Here is a 12,934-nt window from a genome sequence, read left to right on the forward strand (position 1 = left end):
ACTGGCTTTTTATGCCTTTTGTTGTAAAAAATCACATTGTCTTCAATGGTCTTAAACTCTACAACTTGTTCTCCTCAATCAACTGAAGAAAAAAAACACCCAATTTCAGATGGAAATAACCACTAAGCACCACCAGAACATGCTGTATAAAATGTTTAAAAAATTCAATTTTTAAGCATGGGGGTCTCTTCTGAGTCAAATCCCACTGTCTGGTCCAAAAGTATGATCTTTGTGTAGAGTCTACCCGAAAGGCATCAAAAGCCTGACAACAATGGGAGCAAAAACAGAGGAAAAGCTGAGGAGGAAATCAAAGTAGCAAATAACCCTGTCAAACACCATAGGTTGTGCATAGGCTGTGTCTGGATGTGGAATAGTGAGGATGGGCAGAGGCTGTAGTCAAGTACCTTGGGGCCTCCATCCGCTCTCCACTATTTTCCCCTTTAGTCCCATCCCAAGCATAATTCTTCGGCTTCAGGACACTCGATATAATCCACAGGTCTCCAAGAAGCACAGCTGGAAAACCACTGGACAGGTTTAATATCTGCAGTCCCTTCCAACTTTAGCATTTTTTCCTTTAATTCCATTTTACCTTAATATATTAATTTATTCCATTAATGACTCTTTCAATACCATTAATTTTTTTTACCAGCATATAGAGTAACGATTTGTTATCTGCAGAATATTTTTTCACTCCACTTTGTTTTAGTTCATCCAAAATTATTAACTCTGTGCTTCAAATTTATAGAGGAGACAGACATATTCACAAAGAGGGATAGAAAGAAAGCATTGGCTCATTCTAGCTTCTAGAATGAATTCAGGGTACTTATCTCACCTTGTCAACTCCAGAAATGGTAGAAACACCTATACAGAGCCACAGTACTCAGCAGTGGAGCTTTTTGATGCAAAGAGCAAAGATGTTAAGAAAATCTTCTCCAAGTATGATACTTCCTTGTTAGATACTTTCTTTCCAGAAGTCTCTCCTTCCCACTCATTTCAGCCCATCTCTCACAAAGAATAGATCCTGAACCCAGGAAGATTCTTGTCTTTTACCAAGAAGGAATCATAGAAAGGTTTGGAAGAAATGAGCTTGAGGATAGTAGCTTAGGCAAGCTGTTCTAAACTTTAAGGGGAAAGAATTTGTCCATTTCTGCTTTTCCTTCAGTTAATCTCTGTGCACTTCTGTCCCTTTGGAGATTAACACTCCAACAGCCAAAGTGTGAACATAAACTTTAGAGGGAAAGATCCAGAGTAGCCACACATCACTGTGGGTCCAGTTCTACCTGTTTTATTCAAAAGGAATCTCCTCACAATTCTACATCCTCACCAAGACTAAGGGCTTGGAGCCAATATGCTAATCAGTAAAACAAGAAGTGTATTTGCCTGGGCCCCTCTACTCACACGTCTCTACCATGATCGGTTGAAATTTCTGGGGCCATGGTTAGTAACTAATTAATGATTCAGATCTCAGTCATCTTGCCTTCTAGTTATCACTTTCTATACTGAAGATATGACAAACAACAGGTATTAGAAAGAGTATGTATTTGAAATTATAAAATTCAGCTAAGGAAAAAAAGAACAGAAAGGAAATGCATCTTCACTTACATGAAAATAATTTTATTAACATTCTATTTATAGACTTCTTGAATATATTTGAATGTCTTTTACCAGTAATCTTTCACAATACCGAACTGTTACTAAAACAAATAAAAGAAAATGTTTCTCTAACTGTAACTAGTACTTTGTTAAACACTATCATAACTTTTGATATTTTGCATGTAACACTCAGCCTATAAAACTTGAAATATGTATTTTTATATATTTTATATATAATATAGCAACTTAAAAAAAGACTATCTTTGTTTTTTGCAAAATACATGATACTGCAACTTAAAAAAAACCCATAACACTGAAAATTTTCTGCTTCTCAGTTTCTTTACATTGATCAAGAGTCAAGAGATGATGACACACTGGCTACAAGGTATATAATAAAGCACACCATTTATAGAATAAAGAAGCTATTACACAGGGGGAGGGTTAAATGAAGCACATTAGTTGGCCCTCCAGTCAATAACAAAATTTCTATATTTTACAGAAATCCAGCTTACTTCCTAATAACATTTTATGATAGGATAACTTACATTTCAGCTTCATAAAATACACTAACATTGCAAAATAACAATGCACTCAACAAATATTTAATAAGCACCTAACGTGTGTCTGACATGGTTCTAGGCACACAAGACAGAGCAGTGAACAGACAAAAATATCTGCCCTTATTAAACATGAAGACACACCACAAAATTACATACAAAAATTTCTTAAATAAAAAGAGGCATTATATGTTGGCTTTAAGAGGCCAAGTGCCAAGTGTCTCTTCACTCCCCATATGTAATATTCTACATAAGAACAAAGAATGGAAATCCAGCCCTGGAATCTCTTACCTTAAATCTAAGCAACCACTTAATGCATAAATGGAGCAAACAAAAGAAGTAAGGAAAAAAAGCATTGAAAGGTTAGTTGGAACTTCAGGATGTGAAGAGAAAGGGAAAAAAACAAAAAACAAGTTAAGCATTCAGCATTAAAAAATAATGTTTCAGTAGGTCATAGAAAGAGTGGTTAAAGCAGAATGTGTCATGAACAGAAGGTTTTTTTAATGAAATTATATGACACTGTTTTATTAAAAAACTTTATTAAAGATTTCTTTAAATTAGTGACCCCAAACACTAGAAGTTCAAACAATGAAAGGGACTAGAGAGTCCTCAAAGAGTAACATTTTACTTGAATTAAATAAGAATGGGGGTGGGGGGAAAGGAATCACCTTTTTATTATATAAGAGGGCTAGCACAAATATGTTTTATATTCAAAGTGCCTTTTTAATTAGATTCTAGTAGTTTCCATTAGCAGTTGTTAGCCTTGCATGAATCTCAAAAATTTTTCCGTTAGAATAAATTTCAGTTATTAATTATCCATACTATTTTAACTGCTGTAATTAGTAATCTAAATACATACAGGTGCCAAAATTCTAAGGAAAAAATATTTTTTTTAAATTTTACACTGTACATTTTAGTTTACTTAAATCTACATTAAATTTACATTTAATTGATTTGTAGACACACTAATGTATTTTTTTATTTAAATTTGCTTATCTAGATGTAAATCAACTGCATGAACTGTATGGTTTTACTTATAAGAATGTATATATTTATTCAAATTTGATTAAGTCATTGTCTTTCAAATCACTGAAGAGATGCAAACTTTAAATCACTTAATGCTTAGCTGAACCCCTGAATAGTTTAAGTACAAACAGCAATTTAAATGAAATTTATATGCTCCTTAGTCCTGATCATGGTAGTTTATATGTAAAGCAGGTGCTCAAATACATTTTGAAAGACAGCCAATATATGTAATGGCTATATACTCAAAAGCAGTGGAATCTCATGTTACTTTTACCTACGCTATTCTCATGCAAAATGTTAAGATAAAATTATTTTAGAAAAATTCAAAGTACATGTTTGTTTATGTATGTTCTTTGTGAAAACTAATGCCAGAAGCTTGCTGATGAATTTTTGATATGGTGAATACTTTAACAACATACTGAATAATTTTTTAATCAGTCACACTAAGTCATTAAAAGATTAGTAAGATTACACCACACTGCTTTGCCAGATATATATAAAGGTATTATCATAACTGATTAAGTAAATATAATTTATTGAAAGATAACTGTTTAAAACTTGAGAACACAGCACTAAGCAGCAGCAGGAAGGATAAAATAGTTACAGTAGTAAGGAATCTTGAGTCCCACAACCGGGCCAAGACTCAGTCCTCTAGGAAAAGAAAGGTAACAGTTTCATTTCCTGAAGTTAGTTCCACTGTAGGCTATTGTTTTAAAAAGCTCACTAAAAATTATACTTACCTTTACTCCATGTCCAATATCATCTAGAATTGTATAGTCAATAGGTTTTCTAATATAACGAACTGGTCGTTCAAGGTTGGCTGGAGCAATAATCTTATGTGTCCTTGAAGTGTTTTTATTAGTAGTCAAAATACCAATTTCTCTTCTCGCAACTTTCTCTTTATGAATATCAACAGTCTGCAAAATATAAGCATAGTGCAAAGAATGTATAGCTCTAATATCCAGATCAAATACCCTCAAAAGAGGGTGATTTCTCCACAAACACAGGTAATTAATACAGCATTTTCCAGACTGCAGGTTGCAATTTAGCAGGATTGAGCAATTATTTTAAATGAAATAGAACAGAAGTATCAGATTGTATAGACAACATAAGGTAAGTATTTCTTCTTGAAACATTTATTATATAAAGATACACGTGAATTGTGTTTTGGATGCAAGGTAAAATGTGTTTTTTACTGTGAGTTGCAGTCAAAAAATTCATTAGAATTGTTCACATCTCTTACCACCATTCCTAGCTCAAGAAGCAATTAATAAACACTTTTACTAATTCCCCCCCAGGCCCACCTCAATTTCCTCCCTTTCTTAAAGAAGAAACAGGTCATAACAGAAATGAAAAAAAAAAGATAGCCATCACATTATTAAATACCGCTTACAAAACTGAAAGCTGATTATTTAACCTTCTAAACTACTTGATAGGAGGGAAACTTAAATTCAAAGCCTCCTATTTCAACCAACAGATCTTAAAAGCAACAAAATCTATAAGCTTCAGAACTAATAAATATCTAAATGAAGCATAAAATTAAAGACTGGGATGGTAGTAACCTTATCATTTTAAATATTTCTTTTTAAAAACAAAAACAGGAGGCGGAGCCAACATGGCGGCGTGAGTAGGACAGTGGGAATCTCCTCCCAAAAACATATATACTTTTGAAAATACAACAAACACAACTAGCCCTAAAAGAGAGACCAGAAGACGCAGGACAGTGGCCAGACTGCAGCTACACCAGCGAGAACCCAGCGCCTCGCGAAGGGGGTAAGATACAAGCCCCGGCCCTGCGGGACGTGAGCGCCCCTCCCCCCAGCTCCCGGCGGGAGAACAATAGGCAGAGCGGGAGGGAGACGGAGCCCAGGACTGCCGAACACCCAGCCCCAGCCATCCGGGCCAGAGCGCAGACACAGTATATGCCCAGGGGGCCCTGGATACTGGGAGAACAGGGGGTAGACCTCAGAGCGGGTGCTGAAGCTGATGCCCCTGTGACAAAGAAAAGCGGGGGCTTTTTTGAAAGTCTTAAAGGGACAGGGACTTAACAGCTTGACGGAAACAACCCAGGTCACAGTACAGCAGCTGGAAATTACAGGGAAAACCGGGTGCACTAACCCCCTGGGCAACAGCTCTGAGACCCCTCACGGAGGCAAACAGTCAAGCAGCCCCCCCATCCATCACCCCACCGGGCGCTGCGAAAGCAGAGAAGCAGCCTGAGAAAAATTCCGCCCACAGAAAGGGAAATTTCTCCCTTCCGGCCAGGCAAGACACAAAGACCCACTCTACACGCAATTACCCAACACAAGCCACTAGGGGTCGCAGTTGCCCCAGTAAAAAAAGGCCAGTAGTAAGTGAAAATTTTGGCCCTCCCAGCTGACAGTCAATAGCACCTGTCAACATGAAAAGGCAAAAAAATATGATTCAGACAAGACTAACCCAGACAGCTTCGGCATCTGCTACATCTTCCCCTGAGAAGGAGTCTGGGGAGATAGATTTAGCCAGTCTACCTGAAAAAGAATTCAAAACAAAAGTCATAACCATGCTGATGGACTTGCAGAGAAATATGCAAGAACTAAGGAAGGAGAATTCAGAAATAAAACAAGCTCTGGAAGGACTTCAAAACAGAATGGACGAGATGCAAGAGACCATTAATGGACTAGAAAACAGAGAACAGGAACGCAGAGAAGCTGATGCAGAGAGAGATAAAAGGATCTCCAGGAATGAAAGAATTTTAAGAGAGCTGAGTGATCAATATAAAAGAAATAATTTAAGAATCATAGGCATTCCAGAAGAAGTAGAGAGAGAAAAGGGGATAGAAAATGTCTTTGAAGAAATAATTGCTGAAAATTTCCCCAAACTAGGGGAAGAAATGGCCTCTCAGACCACAGAGGTACACAGAACTCCCATGACAAGGGATCCAAGGAGGGCAACACCAAGACACATAATAATTAAAATGGCAAAGATCAAAGACAAGGACAAAGTATTACAAGCAGCCAGAGAGAAAAAAAAGGTTACCTACAAAGGAAAACCCATCAGGCTATCATCAGACTTCTCAACAGAAACCCTACAGGCCAGAAGAGAATGGCATGATATACTTAATGCAATGAAACAGAAGGGCCTCGAACCAAGACTACTGTATCCAGCACGAATATCATTTAAATATGAAGGAGGGATTAAACAATTCCCAGACAAGCAAAAGTTGAGGGAATTTGCCTCCCACAAACCACCTCTACAGGGCATCCTACAGGGACTGCTCTAGATGGGAGCACTCCTAAAAAGAGCACACAACAAAACACCCAACATATGAAGAAGGGAGGAGGAGGAATAAGAAGGGAGAGAAATAAAGAATCATCAGATTGTGTTTATAATAGCTCAACAAGCGAGTTAAGTTAGACAGTAAGACAGTAAAGAAGCTAACCCTAAACCTTTGGTAACCACAAACTTAAAGCCTGCAATGGCAATAAATTCATACCTTTCAATAATCACCCTAAATGTAAATGGACTGAATGCACCAATCAAAAGACACAGAGTAATAGAATGGATAAAAAAGCAAGATCCATCCATATGCTGCTTACAAGAGACTCACCTCAAACCCAAAGACGCGCACAGACTTAAAGTCAAGGGATGGAAAAAGATATTTCAAGCAAACAACAGAGAGAAGAAAGCAGGTGTTGCAATTCTGGTATCAGACAAAACAGACTTCAAAATAAAGAAAGTAAAAAAAGACAAAGAAGGACATTACACAATGATAAAGGGCTCAGTCCATCAAGAGGATATAACCATTATAAATATATATGCACCCAATACAGGAGCACCAACATACCTGAAACAAATATTAACAGAACTAAAGGAGGAAATAGAATGCAATGCATTCATTCTAGGAGACTTCAACACACCACTCACTCCAAAGGACAGATCCACCAGACAGAAAATAAGTAAGGACACAGAGGCACTGAACAACACACTAGAACAGATGGACCTAATAGACATCTACAGAACTCTACATCCAAAAGCAACAGGATACACGTTCTTCTCAAGTGCACATGGAACATTCTCCAGAATAGACCACATACTAGGACACAAAAAGAGCCTCAGTAAATTCCAAAAGATTGAAATCCTACCAACCAACTTTTCAGACCACAAAGGCATTAAACTAGAAATAAACTGTTCAAAGAAAGCAAAAAGGCTCACAAACACATGGAGGCTAAACAACACGCTCCTAAATAATCAATGGATCAATGACCAAATCAAAATGGAGATCCAGCAATATATGGAAACAAATGACAACAACAACACTAAGCCCCAACTTCTGTGGGACGCAGCAAAAGCAGTCTTAAGAGGAAAGTATATAGCACTCCAAGCATATTTAAAAAAGGAAGAGCAATCCCAAATGAACGGTCTAATGTCACAACTATCAAAATTGGAAAAAGAAGAACAAATGAGGCCTAAGGTCAGCAGAAGGAGGGACATAATAAAGATCAGAGAAGAAATAAATAAAATTGAGAAGAATAAAACAATAGCAAAAATCAATGAAACCAAGAGCTGGTTCTTCGAGAAAATAAACAAAATAGATAAGCCTCTAGCCAGACTTATTAAGAGGAAAAGAGAGTCAACACAAATCAACAGTATCAGAAATGAGAAAGGAAAAATCACAACAGATCCCGCAGAAATACAAAGAATTATTAGAGACTACTATGAAAACCTATATGCTAACAAGCTGGGAAACCTAGGAGAAATGGACAACTTCCTAGAAAAATACAACCTTCCAAGACTGACCCAAAAAGAAACAGAAAATCTAAACAGACCAATTACCAGCAACGAAATTGAAGCGGTAATCAAAAAACTACCAAAGAACAAAACCCCCGGGCCAGATGGATTTACCTCGGAATTTTATCAGACATACAGGGAAGACATAATACCCATTCTCCTTAAAGTTTTCCAAGAAATAGAAGAGGAGGGGATACTCCCAAACTCATTCTATGAAGCTAACATCACCCTAATACCAAAACCAGGCAAAGACACCACCAAAAAAGAAAACTATAGACCAATATCCCTGATGAACGTAGACGCAAAAATACTCAACAAAATTTTAGCAAACCGAATTCAAAAATACATCAAAACCATCGTACACCATGACCAAGTGGGATTCATCCCAGGGATGCAAGGATGGCACAACATTCGAAAGTCCATCAATATCATCCACCACATCAACAAAAAGAAAGACAAAAACCACATGATCATCTCCATAGATGCTGAAAAAGCATTTGACAAAGTTCAACATCCATTCATGATAAAAACTCTCAGCAAAATGGGAATAGAGGGCAAGTACCTCAACATAATAAAGGCCATCTATGAAAAACCCACAGCCAACATTATATTGAATAGCGAGAAGCTGAAAGCATTTCCGCTGAGATCGGGAACTAGACAGGGATGCCCACTCTCCCCACTGTTATTTAACATTGTACTAGAGGTCCTAGCCACGGCAATCAGACAAAACAAAAAAATACAAGGAATCCAGATTGGCAAAGAAGAAGTCAAACTGTCACTATTTGCAGATGACATGATACTGTACATAAAAAACCCTAAAGACTCCACCCCAGAACTACTAGAACTGATATCGGAATACAGCAAAGTTGCAGGATACAAAATCAACACACAGAAATCTGTGGCTTTCCTATATACTAACAATGAACCAACAGAAAGAGAAATCAGGAAAACAACTCCATTCACAATTGCATCAAAAAAAATAAAATACCTAGGAATAAACCTAACCAAAGAAGTGAAAGACTTATATTCTGAAAACTACAAGTCACTCTTAAAAGAAATTAAAGGGGACACTAACAGATGGAAACGCATCCCATGCTCATGGCTACGAAGAATTAATATCGTCAAAATGGCCATCCTGCCCAAAGCAATATACAGATTTGATGCAATCCCTATGAAACTACCAGCAACATTCTTCAATGAACTGGATCAAATAATTCAAAAATTCATATGGAACCACCAAAGACCCCGAATAGCCAAAGCAATCCTGAGAAAGAAGAATAAAGTAGGGGGGATCTCACTCCCCAACTTCAAGCTCTATTATAAAGCCATAGTAATCAAGACAATTTGGTACTGGCACAAGAACAGAGCCACAGACCAATGGAACAGACTAGAGAATCCAGACATTAACTCAGACATATATGGTCAATTAATATTTGATAAAGGAGCCATGGACATACAATGGCGAAATGACAGTCTCTTCAACAGATGGTGCTGGCAAAACTGGACAGCTACATGTAGGAGAATGAAACTGGACCATCGTCTAACCCCATATACAAAAGTAAACTCAAAATGGATCAAAGACCTGAATGTAAGTCATGAAACCATTAAACTCTTGGAAGAAAACATAGGCACAAACCTCTTAGACATAAACATGAGTGACCTCTTCTTGAACATATCTCCCCGGGCAAGGAAAACAACAGCAAAAATGAACAAGTGGGACTATATTAAGCTGAAAAGCTTCTGTACAGCAAAAGACACCATCAATAGAACAAAAAGAAACCCTACAGTATGGGAGAATATCTTTGAAAATGACACATCCGATAAAGGCTTGACGTCCAGAATATATAAAGAGCTCACACGCCTCAACAAACAAAAAACAAATAACCCAATTAAAAAATGGGCAAAGGAACTGAACAGACGGTTCTCCAAAAAAGAAATACAGATGGCCAACAGACACATGAAAAGATGCTCCACATCGCTAATTATCAGAGAAATGCAAATTAAAACTACAATGAGGTATCACCTCACACCAGTAAGGATGGCTGCCATCCAAAAGACAAACAACAACAAATGTTGGCGAGGCTGTGGAGAAAGGGGAACCCTCCTACACTGCTGGTGGGAATGTAAACTTGTTCAACCATTGTGGAAAGCAGTATGGAGGTACATCAAAATGCTCAAAACAGACTTACCATTTGACCCAGGAATTGCACTCCTAGGAATTTACCCTAAGAATGCAGCAATCAAGTATGAGAAAGATCAGTGCACCCCTATGTTTATCGCAGCACTATTTACAATAGCCAAGAATTGGAAGCAACCTAAATGTCCATCGATAGATGAATGGATAAAGAAGATGTGGTACATATACACAATGGAATACTACTCAGCCATAAGAAAAGGGCAAATCCAACCATTTGCAGCAACATGGATGGAGCTGGAGGGTATTTTGCTCAGTGAAACAAGCCAAGCAGAGAAAGAGAAATACCAAATGATTTCACTCATCTGTGGAATATAAGAACAAAGGAAAAACTGAAGGAACAAAACAGCAGCAGAATCACAGAACTCAAGAATGGACTAACAGGTACCAAAGGGAAAGGGACTGGGGAGGATGGGTGGGTAGGGAGGGATAAGGGGGGGAGAAGTAGGGGGGTATTAAGATTAGCATCCATAGCGGGGTGGGAGAAAGGGGAGGGCTGTACAACACAGAGAAGACAAGTAGTGATTCTACAACAGGTTGCTACGCTGATGGACAGTGACTGTAAAGGAGTATATAGGGGGGACCTGGTATAGGGGAGAGCCTAGTAAACAAAGTATTCGTAAGTATTCGTCATGTAAGTGTAGATTAATGATTAAAAAAAAAAAAAATGCAGTTCCTATGTGGTGACCTCTAATGAGTTCTACACAATAATATAAAGGACATATAAAAGTGTAGGCAAAGGGTCTGTTTGTGTTTATACAGAGGATCAAAGCCTAATTTGGCTACCCCGAAAATGAACTAAGAAACGATATGAAAGAGAACTTCCAACATCAGCACTCTCGGGAAGACTCATGCCAGAAGATGATCATCAAAAAACCCCAACAAAGATCCACGCACTGCTACAGCTGTAGATGCACTCATCCCACCAGCTCCTGGACTTGCCATGGGAATGAAGGAGATATCTAAGCTGGCCTGTGCATACAGTAAAACAACAAATTTGACTGGATCTATACTGTTGGAACTCAACCAAGAATTAGGAGAAGTGCAAATTGTAGCGCTCCAAAATCTTACAACTACAGACTATTTACTGTTAAAAGAACATATGGGATGTGAACAGTGCCCAGGAATGGGTTGTTTTAATTTGTCTGATTTTTCTCAAACTATTCAAATTCAGTTAGATAATAACCATCATATCATTGATAAGTTTTCACAAATGCCTAGGGTGCCTAACTGGTTTTCTTGGTTTCACTGGAGATGGCTGGTAATTACAGGTATGCTTTGGTTATGTAACTATACTCCTATTATGTTAATGTGTGTGCGCAATTTAAGTAGTAGCTTAAAATATATACATGCTGAAGTTACTCTACAAGAAGATATGTCAAAGAAATAATCAATCTTCCCATGTTTTCTCCCGCCTGCTACTTCTATAGCTTTTCTTCTTCCTTCCTAATTACAACGAATTCTTAAATAGAATTCGTGCCTCATATCAAATTTACCGAGTATCATAACTCCTCCAAGTGGTAAAGATACCTCAAGACAAATGCTGGGCATAGAAGCCACAGGGCATAAATATGCAAAGAAATAAAAAGCTAACCATTTCAAACAATAAGGCTTCTCTCTCACTTACCAACTTAACATTTCCCTGTGTGGCCCCGGAAGATGACTGGTTAGCCAGAGACGGGTAAGATTCCTCAAGGGAGGAACAACCTAAGACAGGCACAGTCGCTGGGGGGTCATCAGGTGAGAAATTGGGGATCAACAGAGGTGAGGCTTAGAACCTCACCCCCCCTGTACTGAGAGAAATCTTCTGCATATGTGGATGTTTTATTGCCCTTGTCTAGCTTGGATTAACACATAGTCTACAGGCACACACCTGATCATCTACATTTGCTCTCTTACAACACTAAACTATGTTTTCTACCTTTATGTTGTATCTACCTACCACTTCAGCATCTTATTAAAAATAATAAAGAGAGAAATGTGGTATCCACATATAAATCAAGTATAAAAATCAAATGTGTATTCATATTTGAACTGACTGTTTATAGTTCATAATGCATGAGCAAAACCAAAAGTTTCTGTGATGACTGCCCTTGTACTGTTCACCATGTAACTTATTCACTATGTAAGAATTTGTTCTCCATGTAAGAACTTGTTCGTTATGCTTCAGAAGATTGGAGACTGACGAAAATTAGGCTTGGGGTGGATTAATGATTGTGCATTGAGCATTGACTCCCCTATACAGAATTTTATTGTTGTTAACAACCATTTGATCAATAAAAATGAGAGATGCCCTAACAACAACAACCAAGAAAAAGTACACACTTCCAATTGTAAAATAAATAAGCAACCGGGATGTAATGTATAGCATAAGGAATATAGTCAAAATATTGTAACAACTTGGTATGGTGATAGCTGGTACTTAGAATTATCATGTATATAAATGTTGAATCACTGTGTTGTACACCTGAAACTAATGTAATGTAATACTGTGTGTCAACTACCCTTCAATAAAAAATAATTATCTAAAAAAAAAAAAAAAAAAAAAAAAAAACAATCTTTGAATCTTTTCTGTGTACGTTAGGTAAATTACAAAATCTGCTTCCCTTTTTAAGTACTTGGGAGAGTTATCAAAGAAAAAAGAATTCTGCAAATTAGTGATAATATTGGAATTTACCTACTTTAACTTCAGAAAAATGAAAATCAAGTTCACATTTAATGAAATTAAGTTCACATTTTAATGAATCATCCTAAATCATTAAAAATACAGGCTAGGATCATAACATTGATAAGT

General features: G+C 37.3%; 1 protein-coding gene across 31 annotated transcripts in view; it reads right to left on the reverse strand.

The window, feature by feature from the left end:
* ABI2 (abl interactor 2) overlaps positions 1 to 12,934 on the reverse strand; it is a 163,373-nt gene that overhangs the window by 97,356 nt on the left and 53,083 nt on the right. For 16 of the 31 annotated variants that reach the window (XM_036928040.2, XM_036928031.2, XM_057503671.1 and 13 more), the window contains exon 3: positions 3,917 to 4,093. In XM_036928040.2, the coding sequence (XP_036783935.1) occupies positions 3,917 to 4,093 (177 nt within the window). Of the gene's footprint in view, positions 1 to 2,441; positions 2,460 to 3,916; positions 4,094 to 12,934 lie in introns of all 31 variants that reach the window. The other 15 variants (XM_057503670.1, XM_036928038.2, XM_036928029.2 and 12 more) reach the window with 1 other exon arrangement.

The sequence above is a fragment of the Manis pentadactyla genome, chromosome 6, assembly GCF_030020395.1.
Source record: "Manis pentadactyla isolate mManPen7 chromosome 6, mManPen7.hap1, whole genome shotgun sequence".
Classification (NCBI taxonomy): Eukaryota; Metazoa; Chordata; class Mammalia; order Pholidota; family Manidae; genus Manis; species Manis pentadactyla.